Here is a 20,105-nt window from a genome sequence, read left to right on the forward strand (position 1 = left end):
GGCTTTGTGTAAAGGTATCTCTCTCGTAGCGTTCTTCTGTGTTCTTCTGTGTTCTTCGCCACGCGTCTGGCGAATATCTTGACTTGAGTATACTGGAACTGTTGACGTAGACACTTCCCACTGGATTCTTGCCCAGCTGCAATGTGCCCGTGTCTTTGTGCATGACTGGCTCTTGAGAAACCTTGGCCGCATGTGGCCAAGGTTCCCTTGAACCCGCATTCCTTGAAACCGGGTTTCAGAGTCGACAGGCCTGAACGCAGTGCGTCCAAGGTCTGCGGCCAAAGGCAACTTGTGCCCAAGGCTGAAACCATACTCAGGGCCTTGCGGCCAAGGGTAGGTTGACTCTTCACTTGGTCGTGGAGCACTTGGCGGGACTTCTTCCGGGTGGCCTGCGGTCTGGACACCATGTACGCGACTTCACTGGGGTGGCTGCGCTCCGGGTACACGAATTCGATGTGCGTTTAGAGCCTAGGCGAGGCGGGACACCATACACGATACGTTCGTGCAGGCGTTTTCGACGGCCTCAATGTGTCAACCCGCTTAAGGACGGGGGCGGCCTGGACGGATCGAGTGCGTTCAGGGTTTCTCATCTGAACGCAGTCTTCCAGGCCTGAAGGGCTCATCCTAGGCTTGAGCGCACTTCGCTCCGCGGAACACAGGCGAATTCCAGCTCAGATCTTGTCGCACGGTGTGCAGCCGGGTCAGGGTTCAGTCTCGGCCAATCAGAATGGCGGGTTCAGGCGGGTCAGTAGACAGGTGGTGGCCGGTTGAGGTAAAACCTCGTTCAGTCTCGTCACAACCGTCCCTTCAAGTCATGGTCTGTCATAGAGGAAATTCCATCCGAGCTGGCACATCATGGCTGGACGGAAGTCTGACGGGGTTGAGCTTGAACGCAGTTCTGAAGCGCGGACAGTTGGCCAACTGCCACACTTGCGAGCGCTTCTGCGCCCTGTCCCGCTTGGTCAGCAACTGTCAAATCGGCGGCCAGACTCGTCTCCAACCGCAAACTCCATTCCAGCTTTCCGTATCATTACAAAATCTTCTTCAAACGCGCGGCACCGACGCACACGCACCAACACGGCAACCTCACGGTCACACGAGCGGCGCAGCAGCATGGCACCGGCAAGGGGTGACGCGCCAGAGGCACGCACGCAGGGGGACGACGCGCAGGAGCGCGCCAGTCAATCGGGGGACGCCAGCAAGGCGTCTAAGTCGCTGGAAACACCGGCGGAGGCGTCCCCTTCGGGCGACGAGCGTCGGGTGCACTTCGCGGGCAACGACGACGACAAGGAGGGCGACAATGGCGAGGGGCACGTCGACGCGGATGGCGATGAGGTCATGGAGGGCTCCACAGTGGATACAGAGGCCAAGGAGAGTAATGATCGGCTGAACGCAGACCCAAATGGGCCAAGTAGATTGAACGCAGTTCCGGCCATCTTGAACGCAGTTCCAACCACCTTGAACGCAGGCGATGAGGCTTCAGATGCACACTCGCTCCTCGCGCCTGGTTGGCGTGAACGTCGAATCGTGTCCAACGCTGAATACGCGGGCTTCTCTGCGTCCAAGCTCGTTCTTGCGTCCAGCTTCAGCTTCGTCGATGATGGCGTTCAGCGTCCGGCAAGCTGGTCGGTGCCACCTCCCATCGCTACGGATATGCCACTCAGGGTGGTTGGAGTCCCAGCGTCTGCGGACGCAGTTCTCAACGGCGCGCTTTCAAGATGGATACGGTGGGCTGGAGGTGCTACAGGTTCTTGAAACCCTCACCGACGAGGACTACAAGGACCTTGAATCGGTCGTTGGACCAAATGTGCGTTCAGGCATGCTAGACGTGCGACAAAATCTCCCGTCTGGCATGAATCTCGCGTCCATGCTGAAGTCGTTGGTCCTGCAGCGTGAGTTTGCTTCGGTGCTCAGTGTCTTCCGCGCTGAACGACTTGCTGAACGCACTTTCAACACGGTGTCATTCCTGAAACGGCTTCTCACCAAATACCGGCAGCTAAAATTGGCGCTCGAGTCCGGCGGCCAGACTTCCGCACTGCGCACACTGGATCTGCTGGACGTGAAAGAGGGCCTTCGACGTGAATGGGCTGCCATGGAGGTGTACTGGAAAGAGAAGGTTGAACGCATCACTGCGGCCAAACAAGATGGCGAGTCCGCGTTCAAGGAGAATTTCATCCGTCAGCAAGAAGACCACCAACACGCACTGAATGCGCGTGCAGACGAAATTGCTGAACTCAAGGACCAGCTGCAGACATCTGAGGCCCTCTGTGAAGTTCTGCGTCGAGAGATTCGCGAGAAGACTTTGGGCGCGTGAGCGTTCAGCGATTTCTTGGATCGGGAACCACAGGTCACGGTTGCAGGCAACTGGAAACGTCTCCAAGAGCTCTTCGGTCATTTTGCGGACGGTACTACGCCTCCTGCTGGCTGGATCACGAATATCCACGTGGTGACCATCGATCAGCCGCAGTGCGTCTGTGGCGACTACGCGGCTGAACGCAAGAAGGCCACCGGTGGTGATTCTGCGCCCAAGCTGGTCCCACCGCTCACGAAAACGGTTGATCTCACTGGGGGCGACGCTGGATCCGGCGAATCCAAGTCCAAGCAATCTGCGTCCAAGGGAAAATGTGCGTCCAAGGGTAGTCGCAAGAAGATGTCCTGGAACGAGTTCCTGAAGAAACTCCAACTGCGTCCAAGCAACTATCGACCCAGCCCGCAGTTAGCTCTTCCAGCGTCATCCAAGCTCGCTCGTTCCGAAGATGAGGCGCGAGCAGCTCTCCCGGGACCTCAGGTCTGGCGAAAGCTCCGTCATGATTTGCGCTATGTTATGCGGAACGGCTTCGCCTACGAGGACGCAAAAGAACTCGTGAGTGGGGAGCACGTCGTTCACCCGCTCATTCATCATGAGCCACTGGTCAAGATGCTGGTCAGCATTATTCGGAGCGACGGGCTGGACGCAGTTCCCTGGACGAGCTTTGTTCCAGAGATGTACTACCTCAGCGCTGAAGTTCGACTGGAAAGCATGTTTGATCGGGATGAGAAGCCTGAGCCGTGGTTTTCGCTGGACGAAGAGTACGTTCAAGATGGACTCGAGCCTCTCTCTTCCAGTAGCAGCGGGGACTCCGAGTATGAGCAAGAAGACGAGGTTGAACCTGACAATTCGGATGCTGCGCCCAAGGTCTCTGAAACTGTAGTTCCAGCGAAGCAGTCGTCTCCTGCGGCCAAGCGCAAACTCGACATGCTTGAATCAGGAGCGGCCAATCAAAAGGAAGGTTCAACACTTCGTCGCTCACCGCGAAATCAATCCAAGGCCAAGCCGAACCAATCTGGATCTGCGGTCAAGAAAGCGCGACTTGCGGCTAAGGTCATCGAACAGTTGACAGAGTCTCCGCGCAAGGCCACTGCTTTGGTTAGGATCCCGTTCAAGCGTCTGACGTTGGAGCAGCTGAGCGTGATTGAAACGCCCGATACAGCAACTACCACGTCCTACAGGTGCTCCGGGATCAAGATGTGCTTCTATCAGAAAAAAAGCAAGCCTCAGACCATCGGGTTCCCGAACAACGCGCCGCAGAAAAGCGACATGAAGTTTCTTGAGGAGCGCTGGAGTATGGAGCAGTACGTGACGCTTTTTCCAGTGAATTCGCGCGGCAAGATGATCAAGAAGAAGCTCCCCTGGAACGTCATGTTCGCTGAACGCACAAAGGTGCTGTACTACCATGATGCAGCCACGCTCAGTGCTGATATCATGCGCGGTCTCAAGAAACACGTCGAGTTCATGGAGAAATTCTGTCAAGCCTGGTGGGACTTGCTGCACTGGATCACAATCAACCTTGAGCGCGATGCTGCTTCTCAGAGACTCTACAAGCTTCGTCGTAGGCGCACGGACTCCTTGATCCGCCGGTACAAAACCCATCTCAAGAAATTGCGCAAAATCAAGGGCTTCCCTGAAACGCTGTTTCAAGAACCTGGCGTCTGGCCGCTGCCTCAGCGCATTTGCAACTGGATCTGGGAGGACCCTCGCGTCGTTGATTCAAGCGGCGAGCCCAAGTCTCTGCGTCAGCAGCTGGTTGAGCTGGACGAGCGTGAGCCTGCCCGCACTCTTTGGGCGACTGTGGCCAACGAGGTTGAGCGCACCAAGTACGTTTCAGCCGATCTTCGCGCCAACCGCTCAATTCCCCTTCCTCGACGCGCTCGCAACTGGATCGTCCCTGATCGCGCGGACAATGAGCCCGCGGATGAAGATGATGAGGACGACGACGAGCTGAGCGAAGTCGACGATGAGGACGAGGGATGAGGACGATGAAGACGAGGAAGAAGAAGACGTCGAAGAGGAGGAGGTCGGGGAGGAGGAAGTCGAGGAGGGTGACACGGGCGAGAGCGATCTGTGAATCGCTGGCCGCACCTCCTCAGCCCGGACACTGGATGCGGCTTTAGCATTACTCCATTTGCATGTCGTGGCGTAGCTACTCAGAGTTCAGGAATACATGTTCTCACACCTTCTTGTCTGTTTTCCACCTTGATTCAGCCTTCTTCAATCGTCTGCGTTCAATCATCTTTGTTTGAAATGGGGTTTCAGCCACGCCTCTCGGTTCTCATTCCGGCACTTCTCCGCCAAAGTCACATCAACGCATAGCGGGCTGGCCACACTCCACCTGCCTTTTCACAGCGTAAATAATGCCATAATCCAATCTCCACATCTCCACTTCGCAATATTCACCGTCATCATCATCTGCGTTCAGTCAAATCCGCGTCCAGACATTTGTCTGCGGTCAGGGTCACTCGGTCTTGTTTTCAGTGTACAGTCGGTTTTCAGGCAGATTCAGTCACTTTCACATGTTCAGCGGTCTGCGGTCAGGCATATGGGCTCAGCGAGCGCTACACGCCTGGATGATCATCCCCAGCCTGCATGGCTTGGAAGCGGGCTCTCGCCTTAGCTCCCTGGTTAAACTCATACAGCAGGGCACCGCAGTTCAGCTGAGTGACTGGCAGCCACTCTGGCTCATCGTACCCCTTCCACTTGACTTTGTACTCCCGAATGCGTCGAGAGGTCCGGGTGCGCTTGACCCAACGCAGATCCAAGATTTTCTCCACTTCGTATTCGTCGATCAAGGCATCAGGCTCCCAGCTGTCCTCGGGCAGCAAGGTGGCATCGAAATCATCGTCCTCAGCTACTTCCACTTCTTCAGTCAGACGCTTGGGGAACAGCGCTCGCGGTTTCAGACGACTAACGTGCACCCAAGGGTTCACGCGATATCCAGTATCCTTCACCTTGAGCTTGACCCTGAAGTTGTCGTGCATCTCTTCAATCCGGGAAGGGCCGTGCCACATGTGAGCCAACTTCCTGCTCAGACCTGGCTGAACCTTAGGTATGTAGAGCCAGACGGCGTCTCCAACCTTGAAACCGGCCTTGATGCGGTCAGACAGTTTTTGCCATTTCAGGGTCTGAGCCTCTGAACGCAGTTTCTTCGCCTTCTTCTGCAGGTCCTCCGCGCAGGCTTGAGCGTAGCTGTAATCACGTTGCATCTTGCGACGCCACTCGTACGCGCTGCGCTCGGGCACACTCGACGGCTTGGGCCCGAGCATCGCTGAAAGCGTCCCTTGAGCGTCCCAGCCATGGACCAGGAAAAATGGCGTATCAAGCCTGGTCGCATCAAAAGACGTGTTGAGCGCAAACATCAGTCGTTCAGCGTGCTCATCCCAGTCACTCTGGTCTGATTCAGCGACGTAGGCTCGGACACTGCGAATCACCGTCTGAACGGACCGTTCCTGTTGGCCATTTGCCTGAGGGCGGTACGCCAGGGTTGCCCGCTGTCTGCTGCCAAGTAGATCCCTGAATCGGGAAAATACTTCACTCATGAACCTTGGGTCCTGGTCATGACGCAACTTGGAACTGGCACCAAACTGTCTGAAAACACGCTCCTCGTACGCCTCGGCCACTCCTGAGCAGTTGTCGAGCTCATCGGCTTGCACATCACATAGCCTGCAAATACATCCTGAAACAGGAGCAAAAAGGTATTTCCGCGTTCAGAGCTTGGAAGGTGCGTGACAAAGTCCATGGACACCACTTCGAACGGGCGACTAGGCTCAATGTTGCCGGGCGAAGGTCCTGAGTTCAGAGGGCGTCCCTTGGCGGATGCGCAGTCAGTGCACTCCTTCACGAAAACTTCCACATCAGCGTACATCCGCGGCCAGTAAAACTCTGAACGCAGTTTTTCATACGTCCGAGTTATGCCTTGGTGTCCCCCCTGAACATCTTCATGTGCATAGTGCAGGATGTCTGGACGCAAGTCTGTCGGCACAACCAATCTCAGCTCTGACTCCTTGTCGCGAGGGCGCTCCCGGGTAGCTGCGTTCAAGCGATACAAGACTTCTCTGGAATCCAGGACGTACTGGTCGGCGTACTTAGCGATCTTCTTGACCTGAGCGTGGGAGAATTGATCAAGTTCCCCCTTCAGATACTTCTTGATCTGCATCAGGAAGGTGTCTCCATCCTGATGAACCTTGATACGCCGCCATCGCTCTGCCTGATATTCCACAGGTTCCATTGTTTCGCCTGAATCAGCTTCGTCCCTTGAATGCACACGGGTCAAGACAGCCAAAACCTTAGCCGCAGGTGTCAAAGGAGCTGAGTCAAACACTCCATCCAGATCAGCATCCACAGTCCTTGCACGCACTTGTGCTTCGCTCGGGGTCTCAGAAGGCTTCATCACTTGCTCAGCTATCCGCGACACGAGTCGTAGGTGCAAGCGTTCATCGACGTCCTCAACCTGCCACGACTTGCCCAACGCTAGAGTCTTCGATGTCAGGTAGTCAGCAGCCTGATTGTAGAGGCGTTTGACATGCACCAGTTGCACAGTCTTGAACTTCGTCCGGATGACTTCATATTCAGCTAGCCTGCGCTGAAGGTTGGGGTGATTGCAGTTTATCAAACCTTGAACCTGCTGAATCACGATCCTTGAATCACCAACTGCGACCAGGTCCTCAACTCCGCGTTCAGATGCCATTTTTAGCCCGTTCAGCAGTCCGTGGTACTCAGCGTCGTTTACGGTCACATCTTCCAGGATGAACCCACGTGCGTCCAGGACTTCCCAACCAGGTAACTGCCAGAGAACACACCCGCAGCTCCCAACACGCGTTGAAGTCTTGGCCACACCATCGAAGCTGAGAACCACACCTTGATAGTCTGATTCAAGCATTTCGATGCTGACCGCAGGTGGCTTCTTGACACGTCCTTTGGCTGGAATCAGCTCTTCCACGACTGCGTCCAAGTGTTCACGTGGGGTAATACCCGCCCCTAATATAGCGGCAAAGCCATCCTCGTCTCGTTGAACGCGACGAATCTCCAGCGACCATCTAGACAGTTCCAGACCCCATTTCAGGCAGCGACCTTCGATGGAATTCGAGTTCAGCAACCATTTCAGCACTGAATACCGCGTGTAGATCATCACAGGGGACGCTGAACTATAGATCAGCGGTCGGAACAATTCCAACACTCTCAATATCGCCAACACCTCCTTCTCCGCAATGTGGTAACGTAGCTCGAACTTGTTCAATATGCGTCCAGTGAATCGCACCGGCTGAATCACTCCATCATGCATCTGACCCAAAACTGCGCAAGCAGCCAATGGATTAGCATGTGGAATGATGACGAACTGCTTCGCGCGGTCCGGGTGACGCAACAACGGGATCGAGACAATCTTGCGTTTCAGTATCTCAAACTCCTCTTTTGCGCGTTCAAGGTTTCTGCCTGAACGCACTTGTTCCTCGGTCAACTCATAGAGCGAAGCGGCCACCACTGGGAGGTCCTCAATGAACTTGTTGTAGTAGTTCAAACTCCGTAAGAAACTTTGGACCCCCTTGAGCGTAGACGGAAACGGCAAGTCCTGAACGGACTTTGCGATCTTGGGCGTAGCTCGGATTCCTTCAGCGCTGATTTCATGGGAGAGGTACGGAATGGTCAGCTTGTCAAACTCACTTTTTGGGAGGCTCACTGAGATATTCCAATACCGCAACCTGAACAAAAGTGCGTTCAAGTCCTCACATAGCTGATCCCAGGTCGGAGCACCGTGAGCAATAACGTCGATGTAGGAACTGCGTCCAAGCACTGGACCCATCTGCGAGGGGGCAGGGATGTTACGCTGAAACACCGTCATCTCCTCTGTCAAAACGGGGACCACAGGCAAACTGCGTTCAGAGTCTTCATCGCATGTGTGTTCAGGGTCTTGGACGCGTGTGCGGTCAGCGTCAGGTCCATCCAGTTTCAGGAATTCCAGCACATCACGGTCGACGAGAGCCTCTTCCTCAGGTGGCAGAGGCACAAATCCCCACGGACAGTTGTTGATCACCGCCTGGTAGATGAGGGGCACGTTCTTGAGTCCAAACGGCATCCTGATCCACTGGAAATGTCCAAACGGGCAAATAAATGCCGAGACCAGCTTTGCGCGTTCAGTCATCAACACCGCCCCGAAGCCACTAGCCATGTCCAGACTCATAAACCACATTGCCGACTCAAACCCAATCAAAAGATCGTCGATCAGGGGAAGCGGGTACCGCGATAGCTTGATAAAAACTCGTTCACCACGCGGTAGTCAATGCACATCCTGATATCGACTCCGTTCTTCCTGAGTACGATGACGATCGGCGAAGCCCATTCCGATTCAGAGTGCTCAATCAGTCCCGTTTCAAGGAGTTTCTTGAGCAACTCATAAACCTTGACCAGCAAATGCGGAGCAATCTGTCGCGCACGCTGAACCGCTGGCCGCACACTTCCAACATCTAGATCGCAAACTACACCTCGAGCAGGGACTGGAGCAGCATTTCCGTCGCCCAAGAAAATCTTGCGATGGTATTTCAAGATCTTCCTCAGCTTCGTTTCCATCTCCGGCGTCGAAACGCCTGGCTCGCCAACATCTGCCTCATCAATTTTGCACTCTGGGCACAAGTCCTGAAGTTCATGCAGCATGGTTAGCTGATCGCGCAATTGAGCCATCAACTCACTGCCTTCACGCACATACACAGCCGGTTCCAGATCCAATTCTTCCGCTGAGACACGCATGACCCTCGCGTACTCCGCCCCTAACCTCCTTACTGGCGTACTCACAAAGCCCTGGCTCGGAAAGTCTGAAACTGCATCTTCATCTAAATCTGCGATCAAGGTTTTTGACTGATCAGCAGCTTCCGGAGATCTGCGTTCAGAGCTTGCGTCGTCCCCGAAAGGCGTGGAGGCTATAACAGCACTCGCCAGACAAAGGCCTCGAGTGTCGACTCCAGCATCTTGAACGCGGGGCTCTTCACCTCTGTCTGGTTCGGTCTGCACTCCAACGTCTCTGCTCCTTGGCTCAGCTGCGTCCAGGCTCCGCTCATCAGTATCTTCCTCGGCGAAGGTGACTCGCAGCTTCTTGGGCCTCTTGTTCACCTGCACCATCCGAACTTGAGCGGTGCCAGGGGTTGGCCGCAGCATAATCTTGGACGGCCAAGGATACGCCTTCCGCGGAACACAAGGCGGCGCTTGATCGTGCATCAGCTGAAGCAGTCGATCAGCCCGCATCTGAGCCTGAGCGGACAGAGTGTTCTCATAAATGAGCTGTTGCCACTCCTGATACTGCCTTGTGCCTGGCCGCACAAATCGGCCATAGCGCGGGAAGAATCCATACTCAACAATCCTGGCAATGTCGGTACCCGTATCGATCCATATCAACTTGTCCGAGATGTTCACAACCTTGACCGCAGTCGGCCAGGACTTGGACGCATAAATGATCTTGGTCACCCATCGATCTCCGCGTCCAGCCCAAACGACTCCACGCTGAGGGTTGGATTGTCCATAATAAATACGCACCACAGCACTTCGTCCCGGTTCAAGGAACAAAGTCTCCGTTGGCCGCACAGGGATATCTAAGCCCATTCGACTGCGATCAGGTCCACCGTACATCAAAATCGTCTCTTCGTCTGGAAGCTGAATCAGCCCTTCTCGAGTCGACAATCGCACACCCGCACTGAACATGAAGTTTATACCAAGCAAAACATCCACTCCTTCGCCAATGTTGGCGACCCAAAGCCTGAAAATATAGACCACTCTTGGACCAAGCGTGATCTTGACTTCTGCATGTGCTGAGATGTATGTCGGAACACCCCCCAACCCTGAAACCTTCATCTGTTTGTGTGTCCGGAGCTTGAGCTTCACCTTACGCGCAAAATCAAAACTCAGCATGCTCACAGACGCTCCAGTGTCCAGGAGGATCTTGGTTCGACAGTCATTCACAGCACCATGCACCATAGCAACCTCATGCGCATCCTCGGGTTCGTGATCCTCCCACCATCCATAGCGTCCACCCGGCTGAAGTCGGAACTCAATCGGGGCAACTGAATCCGGAGATTCTGAGCGCACATTGTCTGAGCGCACATTATCTGAACGCAGGTTGGTTGAATCAGGGGATGAATCTTGAAACACGGTCATGCATTGTTGGTTATCTTGGTCTTTTCTTCTTCTTCTCAGCTCCGGGCCGACGTACACTAGGGCGCACAACTCTGGGGTCTTCTTCACCCGACGCGTTCTGGAACCCCTTCCAGCGGGCTTAGTGGTTTAACGGCTTCTTCCCAGAGTCGGCCTCACCAGTCTGGAGTGCGTCCAGAGTTTGGTCGTAGAGTGCACCTTGGCGGTGCATCTTCTTCACTGCTTGGATAGCTCTCCAATCTTCACACGAGAATCCACGATGGAACTGGTTGCAGCCAGGACATGGGTTGGTGCGGCAAGCATCAGTCGGGTGACCTTGTTGGTGACAGCGATCACAGATCAGGTCCGCCCAACAGCTCTCCTTCGAGTGTCCAAACCCTCCACAGTTCTCACAAGTCATCTGCCACGGCGAATTGCTTGAACGCGGTGACATCGGTCTTGAACGCAGATCTGGGTTGCCTGAACGCAGATCCGCATTTCCAAACTGAGGTGGAGGACGCCATCCTTCAGCATCCAAAACACGATAAATCTCCTTCGTGACATTCTCCACCGTGAACACGGGATGCGTTTCAGCTGGCACAAGGTTCACTCACACCCTTGTCACGTCCCTTGGCGAGCGCCACCTGAGTGGCCGGCTTGACTTCATCATCTAGCTCTTCAAACCGGACACGCCGTTCAGGCTCGGAGTCTGAATCAGGTTCTGAACCTTGAACGACAAAAGCGCGTCCAGGCCTTCGAGCTTTGAAACGGCCTTGCGGGTCGTTGTCAGCGCGGAAGTCACGTCGTGGCGGGTGAGTGTCATAGACTTCCTCACGCCAGATGTCCTCGTGGCGTCTCAACGCATGCTCAACCTCGCTGATACTCTTGAACTTCTGTCCCTGCAGCGCGGTCTTCAGCTGGGTATCCTTCAGCTTCTTGATGAAGCGACGAAGGTGTCGCTCCCGATGCTTGGATGACTTCTGGAACTCAATCCCGGCCTTGACCGCAGCTGCGTTCAGCCGGTAGAAGAACTTGCGTGGAGTCTCGCCTGAACGCACTTTCATGGTGTAATAGCGCTCAGAGTTGGAACCAGTCGTACGGCAGTACATGACCTTGAACCGCCGAGACAGCTTCTTCCAGTTGTGTCTGGTGGACTTTGGCAGCTGAGCGTTCCAGTCCCTGTGCGACGAAGACATTCGTCCCCGAAGCTGGCGGATCTCTGAGAGTCGTCGCAAAGCTGGACAAGTGCGGGAATCGAAATCCCCGCACAGTGCTCCGACGTTCTGTGTCAAGAAGCCAAAGGGCGGCTGGCGCATCGTTCATGCGTACAACAAGTTGAACGATGCGACGATGCCGGCGCAGACACCGATACCGCGAAAAGATGTTATCATCGATTCGATGGCCAGGAGCACTATCTACAGTGCTCTTGATCTGCGCGATGGGCTCTATCAGATCCTCATGCGTGAGAGCGATATCCCTCTCACGGCAGTGAGCACGCCGAGCGGCATGCTCTGGGAGTGGCTAGTGATGCCTCAGGGTCTGACGAACGCCCCTGCGACCTTCAACAGGTGCGTGACGCACTTGTTGCGCTCGGTGCGCGACTTCGCACCGAGCTACTTCGACGATGTGTTCGTCCACAGCCGGGCTGCGGACGGGATGAGCGATGTTGAGACGCACATGGTGCATCTCCGGAAGCTGCTTGCACTCATGCGCAAGCACAAGCTCTATGCGAACCTGAAGAAGTGTATCTTCGGGGCGAGCGAGATACCCGTGTTCGGGTGTCTCGTTGGGAAGAACGGTGTCCGCCCTGACCCTGAGAAGGTCAGAGTGATCAATGAGTGACCGACGCCGTCGAATGTCAAGGGACTGCGGCAGTTCCTTGGCTTGGCCACGTACTTGTGCAAGTACGTGAAGGACTACGCGAGCATGATACACCCGCTGTCACAGCTCCTGAAGAAGGACGCCGAGTGGATTTGGACTGCTGAGTGTCAGCAGGCCTTCGATGCAGTCAAGCGGGGCTTGACGGAAGCATCGATCTTGGCGGTGGCCGACCAAGATCGCCCGTTCCACGTTGTGTGCGACGCATCCGACTTCGCAATCGGATGTGCGTTGATGCAGCACGATCACGAGAGCCGTGATCGTGTCGTCTACTACCAATCGCGTCAGCTGAAGCCAGCTGAGCGCAACTAGCCGGTTCATGACAAGGAGCTCCTTGCCATGAAGTACGCACTTGCGAAGTTCCGAGTGTATCTACTCGGAAGCAAACCGTTCGTGGTCTATATGGACCACGCGTCGCTTCGGACGGCTGTGAAGTCGCCGCACATCTCGCAACGGATGGCGAGATGGCTCTCATTCTTCGCAGAGTACAGCTTCCGGGTTGAGTACAAACCCGGAAGACTCAATGTGGTGGCCGACGCGCTCTCGCGTCGGCCTGACTACGCCACGACTGATGCCGACGTCAATGCCATTGACGCCATGCGATCGAGCACCCCAACGTCGTCACTGTTGGACGACGTGAAGGTCGCGTACGTGCACGACGCGGGCGCGAAGCTCTTGCTGGCCTACGGCTCAGCGCCTTCTGACAAAGCTCGTCAGAAGTTGCCGAAGCATCTTCGTGCTCGTGCACACCGTTATCGGGTGCACGACGGGATATTACTCTACAGTGCAGTCGACGACAACGCGGACCGCGTTTGTGGAGTGTGCTTCGGGGGTATATCTACCGCGTTTACAGTGAATTCTCGAGGCAGGATATACTGGACGTGACGCAGAAGGTGGCGTCAAAGCTCGAGGCTGCTTTATTAAGTAAACGGAGCTCTCTTCTCTACTCTTCGGAACTCGATCATCTATTCGAGCAGCTCGAGCGTGCGTTTATCCGAAGTGAGTGAGTATGCCCAATGACCATGACCTGCGACTCAGGATCATGTACGAGTATCACGATGCACCGACTGCGGGGCATCCGGGCCGTGAGAAGACATACCTTCTTCTCACGCGAGACTTCTACTGGGCCCACCAGTACAAATGGGTACGTCCGTGCGTCAACGTTTGAAGCCCGCGCCTTTCGCGCAGGCTCCCTTGCAGTCACTACCGACTCCGTCGGAGTTTTGGCAGTCCATGTCTTTGGACTTCGTGTTCGGTCTTCCCCCGGACAGCCAGGGGAACACGGGCGTTGTGGTCTTTGTTGACCGCTTCAGCAAGATGGTACATCTTACTGCGGTACCCGCTGAAGTGACTGCGAAACAGACTTCGCGTCTGTTCGTTGACATGGTGTTCAAACACCATGGCATGCCGATCGACATTGTGTCGGATCAAGACCCGCGCTTCACTGCACACCTTTGGCAAGAAGTGTTTACACTTCTTGGGAGTCAACTTTCGATGTCGACTGCGGACCATCCGCAGACGGACGGGCAGACCGAGCGCGTGAACCGCGTGCTCGTAGACGTGCTTAAGAGCTACGCTCATTCGTTCCAACACTGGAGCGAGTGTCTGCCGATGGCGGAGTTCGCCAACAACAACTCAGTGCATGCCTCGACCGGGCATACACCGTTCTACGTGAATGCCATCAGGCACCCACGCCTCCCGAGTCTACTCGGGCTGGTGGCTCCTTCCTTAAGTGGGGGAGGATCTACGACTGCAACGCAGCAGCCGCAGAATGCCGCTGACACTTGCACAGTGTCAGCCGCGACTACGCGCAAGAAGAACAAGAAGCGCGCGTCTGTGCAGGGCACAGACGCCGACAAGAGCAAGAAGAAGAAGAAGAAGAACGGGTCTATGCAGGGCACAGACACCGCGAAGACGAACGCAGAGGCCGGGCCTACTGCTAGAAACGAGCTGAACGAGTTCCGCTCGGACGCAATCAACTTCGTGCAGCGCAGACAGGCCGTCATTCGGTATGTCCAAGACGCTATTGCAGCTTCTGTCGACCGACAGAAGCTGAACGTAGACAATGTTGGTAGGGGCAACACAAATGAATTCAAGAAGGGTTCATTGGTTTTGTTAGCTACTCAAAACCTGCCTAAACATGCCGTTTCCGACTTCGGGGCGAGCAAGCTCGCTCCGCGCTTCATCGGGCCGTTCACTGTGTTGGCACGGCATGGCAACGCCTACACGCTAGATATTCCATCTAGCATGCGCCTCCATCCGACTTTTTACGTCGGGCGGCTGACACCATACCGGCAGCACGAGCCACCTAGCTCGGCTGGCCCGAAGCGGAAGCCCCAGCGGGAGCGAACCTCTGCCCCAGCGCGTGAACGCGCTGGGCCAAGCGCACGACGCGACCACCCACGTCGAGAGAGAGGTCCGACGCGGTCTGCGAGGCCTGAGCAACTTGAGCTCTCAGGTCGCCATCTCCTGCTTCAGAGCGGCGAACTCACGGCTCTGAAGCTGCTCCACAGCAACGACCCGCTCCTCGAGCGTCGGGCCAAGGTCAACCCCAGGTTGACGATACCCGGAGCGTGTTCCCACCACCGCCGCCTCCGATCCGCGACGCCCGCGGCTCAACACGCTGGATTGTTGAGCGTATTGTGAGCGTATTGTGAACCATAGTATCCCGAAAACGAACCGGCAGCCGGTTCGTTATCGTATTCATTGGAGAGGGTTTCCGCCCCACCACGATACATGGGAGCCACGGAACGTCCTGCTGCAGGACGTTCCGGAAATGGTGAGGGAGTACGAAGCTCACCACGCACTGCCGACGCGAAGGTAGTGCGAGCGCTGTGGTCACCTACAGCGCCCGAGGCCCCACGATCGCCGCGTTCCTCACGTGCCAAGAACTTGGCACGGAGATCCTTGAGACTCTCAGGTACACGAATCGTCGTGTACCCGTTTAGGTCACGGTCGCTCAAGCGCGCCGCACCCGGAAGACACAACGTGCACTGATGGCCTTCGGGCACAGCGCATGGAATACCAGCGTCTGCAGAGGATCGCTGGAGCTGCTCCAGCCTCCCGCGCGTCGAGAATGTCTCGAAGCGTTCACGGGCATGCTTAACCCGCTCGCGGTAAGCAGCCGGCTTCTTGTTGAAGTTCTCAACAAAAGCGTTCCAACTTTGACAAAGTGCCTGCCACTCAGGCACTTTGCTGCGAGAAGAGGTCTTCTTGCTGGAGAAGTACCGGAGCTCGTGGAAGAGCCCGATGTAATAATCGCGCCTTTGATTCGTTAACGGATCAAAGTGCTGCTCCTCCGCAACAGCATCGTCGTGGATACCGCTGCATACGTACAGCGGAATTTCGTTTGGAGGCACAGTGTTGCCCACGCGGTCTGCGATCTCTGACGCAGACGGCATCCACGGATCGCGCGCTGCCTGAGCTGCACGCGGAGAGCTTGAAGTCGCCACCTCACGCGGGGACCTTAAAGCCCCAGCAGCAGAGAGCGGAGTGTCGCTCTCGCTGCGCGAACGCTTCGAGCTCGAAGCGTCCGAGTCGTCTCCTTCACGAGGGCGTCTCGACTCGGCATGCGGGTCGAGACTATCGCTGTCGATAGACTCCTTGCGCTTGCTAGAAGAGGCCTCGCCCTCTTCCATCTCCACGTCGTCGTCCTCGATGTCAACGGCATCGTTGACTACAGAAGAACCTTCGAGGACAATCTCTGGCTGAGTTGTCCCCGCCGCAGCCTTGGCAGCAAGAGCGTCACGCTTTGCTTTGTGACGCTCGCGATACTCGGTGATAGAGAGAGTCTCTATCCCGGCAGAGGACTTCTCCTCTGCTACGGCGTCGGTCTTCTTCTGAGGCGAGCTCATTGCGGAATGAGCTCGAGTTTCTTTCTCCCAACGTAAAGAATTGACGAATGGTCAATTTCCTGATTGACGTGCCGTGACTCGGCGCGTCTAACCTTGAGGGGGGGATGGTGTAACAGAGTTACACGCACAAGTGGCTACAGTCACTTGTAACTCTAACAGACACGACGTCTGTTAGAGGTTCGAAAGACAATCTCGACCTTGGTGTAGACACACCAAAGGCTACATACATTTACGACCACCACGACGGGTGGTCCATCGAGACTTAGGATTCCTATTGGCTGAGAGCAGCATCTTTTAGCCAATCAGCGACATGCATAGCGTTAGAATTCTGCTAACCAGCCGTTGGCAGATTCCCAGTTTAGCATATTACATTTAGAGGAAGTCAGAAACATAAAACAAAAATAGCAGTTCTCATTTTAACCCAAAATCATTATTTGGATCGTTTATTTAGATTAATCTATACGCGGAGGCCCGAGTATAATTAACTCTAATTTAAGCTAAGCTACGCTTCCTCACATACACGCGCACACGTGTAAGCTAAAGTAGTGAGCCAAAGTAGGCCCATTACAGTGTCGGTCACATCTTGACGAACGCTGGCCGGCATTGCTTCCAGCAATGCTTTCATACCGCGCATTTCATCCAGAAGCTACGTGACGAGCGCCGTATTGATAGCCGCTGGTGCAACGGCGTTGCGCTGCTGATTCGCTGACTGTACACTTGTCCAAGTGCCCGACTCCGTCCTCAGTGTAGCCACTTCCGCTCTCAACGACTTTACTTCTTCTGCTAGCGATGTTACTTGTCCAGTGAGATCGTGAACATGTTGTGTAAGATCCTGCATATTTCGTTGCAGCGCAACGTGAGGAGGTATTCCTGTAAGTGTGATGTCTTGACTTCCGGGTGGTGCTAACAACTGCTGCAGTCGACGCACGGTGGCGGAGTTTGCAAAGAGAGCCGACTGCATAACAGGATGCGTAGGAGGCAGCCTTGATCTGAGAAAGTCCGCATGATAGACCAATGAAGCCAACACAAAACCACCAATTGCTCTGGCTGACGAAGGTAAACTCGGAAAACAACTAGCCTGGGCCTTCTCGAGAAATCTTGCAGACTGGTTGGTAGACACCAAAAAATGCGACGGCGGAGAAGCAAATTCGGGCTCCATAATTTGTAGTCCGGCCAATATGCGCCCAGCGTATATATCACCAGCATCAACATGTCTGATGTAGCTGTTTTGTACTGCCCCCAGCGACCACCCTGCACGAATATGAATCACCCGCGATAGACTGTCACGAAACCTGCCAGCTTGACTCTTGTCACCAGGAAACAAATGTCGGTCATCAGATGAGTACTGGTAGCACAAGCAAAACATCCCAAGCGACAGAATTGGGCATAACTCTGGTTGAAGCGGGTTTGCATATATATGGCGTGGGTCGCGTGGGTGAGTCCCAAGTTGATCTGTCTTTGAGTTAGTGAAATACACGCGCAAGGCATCTTCGGCCCATCCCAAATGCGAGAAGCAGATTGCCGCAGTCCTCGAACCTCGGGCTATCAAATTCCACGTTAACAGCATGAACGTCCTCGCAAACACCATATAACACGTTGTAGACCTTAGCATCACTTCTGAGAGACGGCGATAAAGACGCATTGGAATAGGCTCTTTTTCTTTTCCGGCCTTCGCTGTTTCGTCCTTGGCAAGTGTTCGCTTCAACCCGCTAATGTATGTCGATAGGTTCTCTTCAAAATTTTCATGCACCCTCCACTCGTAGAGCTCACACAGATAATGAAACACTGCTCGCTTAATGTTGTACGTGTTGTAGAACAGATGCAAACCAGTTTTGGGGGCCTTGAGATCGTGCACCCATCTCAGGAAATCATCGGGCTGAAGGCTGGCAAAGTACAGAGACGGAGACGCAGGCGCTGAGTCCAGAGTGGCCATGATTGAATTTCTTGTTGGTGAACCGTGTTTATCAAGATCTACTGCTGCTTTGAATCTCTCCTTAGTCAGCGTGGGTCTGTTCGCAGCTAGCCACTGAAGGTACCGCACGATCGCGCCGCGATACGAGGTCACGCTGCTCTCCGCATGCTGGTACTTCTGCATCTCGTGGATCTCCCACGTCCCCCGAACCGTCCAGGCGTGTCGATGCTGCTGCAAACAGGAGCTCCATGGTCGAACGGTTTGCGTTCTTCTGGCGAATGATTCTTAGACGGAACTCGTTAGACAAATGTTATACAGAAGAATATACTGTATATTATGTTTGATAGGTAGCGTTGAGCAAAGGCATTTTGGTAGGCTCTTGTTTGCTTCATTAGCGAACGTTCGGCGCAAAACACAGAGCTCCGCAGACTACTTCGGTGCTCCCCCTACTGATTACAAGTGCCGACATGTTCTGGGCCCCGGCGACGTGCAAGACGCTGCTGGTGGCGACCGCGCCGCGCCCGCGCAGTTACTGTAACAACGATTGCCAGGTAAGCACTCAAGTACTTTCATTCTAAGGGAAGTCAGCGAGTTCATCAGGGTCGACGGCACCAGGGGCAAGGTCGTGGACCGCAAGGACGTGATAGTCAGCGAGCTCATGAAGCGTGTGCACTTGCAGGACGACTAGGCCAGCACCAGCACCATCGATAGCCCAAGCACACGCGCCACTTTACACCCATCAAGACCACGGCTCGCTCAGGACAAGGACGGCTAGAACAGCCACAAGAATGTGCACATCGAGAACCTCAAGCTGCATGCGAAGAGGCCCAGATGCTGCGCGTGCCACAAGAGCTGCTCGCGTTCATGGTCATCTCCGAAGAGCACCACACGCACGGACATCGCGGGATCAAGGGCGCGCTGGTCAAGACCGAGCTATCATTGCTCGCCATGCCTCTATTCAGTAATCAACGAAGTTATACACGAGTCGAGCAGCAATGAACAGTTGGTAATATCAAATGCAAATAGCGTGGTTCTCATTAGCACGTCATGATGGTTCTCATTGCTATGGATCATCATTAGTTGGCTGTTCCCTTTGCCTTTTTCCGCAGTAACTTTCCTACTGTCGCCCAGCTGCGTTGCCCACGACGGCGTTTTTGTGAGTGTTCCGTAATATCGTCCACGGTGACGCTGTCCGCACAGGCTAAGAAGACTTGAGTCGCTGCGTCGATGGACTGGCCAAGTTGAAGCAGCTTTTTAGATGTGGCATCATTCTCGATCTTGCGCAGCTGGCTTAGGCGCTTTTGCAGCGTTCGACTAGGCATATCGCGGCAGTCGAGAAGGCGGAGAGGTGCTTGGCCTTATTACCACACATCCAAATCACCCATGCATGGCGAACAGAACTATCAGGGATCCCAAAATCAGCAGGCACACGACGGAATTTGCCGCCCCAGTAGTGGCACTGGGGCTCGGCATCTGAACCACTAGCTTCGACAACCGGCTCCTGCCCACTTGCTAGCTTCTCCACAAGGCCGGCAACACCGGTATCACGAAGGCACGCCCTAATAGCATCATTCAGCCCGTCGTAAGTAACTGTTCCTGCTCCGATAGCCCTCTTCTCCAGCTCTGAGATGATGTCCTGGACAGTATCAAGCCGTGTAGCTTCGATTTGTTTCACCGTCTTGAGCAAGCCGTCCTTCAGTCCCTTCATTTCACAGAGAATCGAGACACGAGGGGGAACTCCAATCGGACGAATGCGTGCTTCAGCGCAGCCATAGCCAGTTCGAATTCGCGCAGAGAGACTTGATAGTAGGTTTTCGTCTTGAAACACGGGCGTCTCAAACACGTGGTGCTGGGGTGCAAGCGTTTTCTTCAAGAAAGCGGCATGATAGACTAGAGAAGCCAAACAGTACTCTGCAATGTACTCCAGCCTTTCGGGTAGAGCCGGAAACATCAGCCTCATACTCATTTCAACACACTCATCGCGTGCGTCAAAATGAGGAGCTACCGTCGAAAACTTGTAACTTTCTGTTGGCAG

General features: G+C 54.8%; 6 protein-coding genes across 6 annotated transcripts; 1 reads left to right on the forward strand and 5 right to left on the reverse strand.

The window, feature by feature from the left end:
• Positions 1-1,113: 1,113 nt before the first annotated feature.
• On the forward strand, positions 1,114-4,291 carry PHYSODRAFT_254961 (hypothetical protein; the record flags this gene model as incomplete). Its single annotated transcript, XM_009520663.1, has 4 exons — positions 1,114-1,612; positions 1,665-2,310; positions 2,348-2,405; positions 2,462-4,291. The coding sequence occupies 4 exons, from the start codon at positions 1,114-1,116 to the stop codon at positions 4,289-4,291; spliced, it is 3,033 nt and encodes a 1,010-aa protein (XP_009518958.1).
• A 6,277-nt stretch (positions 4,292-10,568) lies between these two features.
• Positions 10,569-11,742, reverse strand: PHYSODRAFT_482055 (hypothetical protein; the record flags this gene model as incomplete). The annotated part of the gene is given in 2 exon segments (XM_009520664.1): positions 10,569-11,035; positions 11,052-11,742. 2 exon segments carry the CDS (start codon positions 11,740-11,742, stop codon positions 10,569-10,571), a joined length of 1,158 nt encoding a protein of 385 aa, XP_009518959.1.
• A 3,016-nt stretch (positions 11,743-14,758) lies between these two features.
• PHYSODRAFT_324861 (hypothetical protein) lies at positions 14,759-16,158 on the reverse strand (the record flags this gene model as incomplete). Its single annotated transcript, XM_009520665.1, has 2 exons — positions 14,759-14,927; positions 15,041-16,158. 2 exons carry the CDS (start codon positions 16,156-16,158, stop codon positions 14,759-14,761), a joined length of 1,287 nt encoding a protein of 428 aa, XP_009518960.1.
• An 844-nt stretch (positions 16,159-17,002) lies between these two features.
• Positions 17,003-17,227, reverse strand: PHYSODRAFT_376258 (hypothetical protein; the record flags this gene model as incomplete). The annotated part of the gene is made up of 1 exon (XM_009520666.1): positions 17,003-17,227. A coding segment is annotated over one exon (225 nt), but the record flags the coding sequence as incomplete, so codon positions are not given.
• A 381-nt stretch (positions 17,228-17,608) lies between these two features.
• Positions 17,609-18,091, reverse strand: PHYSODRAFT_482588 (hypothetical protein; the record flags this gene model as incomplete). Its single annotated transcript, XM_009520667.1, has 1 exon — positions 17,609-18,091. A coding segment is annotated over one exon (483 nt), but the record flags the coding sequence as incomplete, so codon positions are not given.
• A 1,537-nt stretch (positions 18,092-19,628) lies between these two features.
• On the reverse strand, positions 19,629-20,021 carry PHYSODRAFT_463679 (hypothetical protein; the record flags this gene model as incomplete). The annotated part of the gene is made up of 1 exon (XM_009520668.1): positions 19,629-20,021. A coding segment is annotated over one exon (393 nt), but the record flags the coding sequence as incomplete, so codon positions are not given.
• Between the last annotated feature and the right edge of the window lie 84 nt (positions 20,022-20,105).

The sequence above is a fragment of the Phytophthora sojae genome (assembly GCF_000149755.1).
Source record: "Phytophthora sojae unplaced genomic scaffold PHYSOscaffold_2, whole genome shotgun sequence".
Taxonomy (NCBI): Eukaryota; Oomycota; class Peronosporomycetes; order Peronosporales; family Peronosporaceae; genus Phytophthora; species Phytophthora sojae.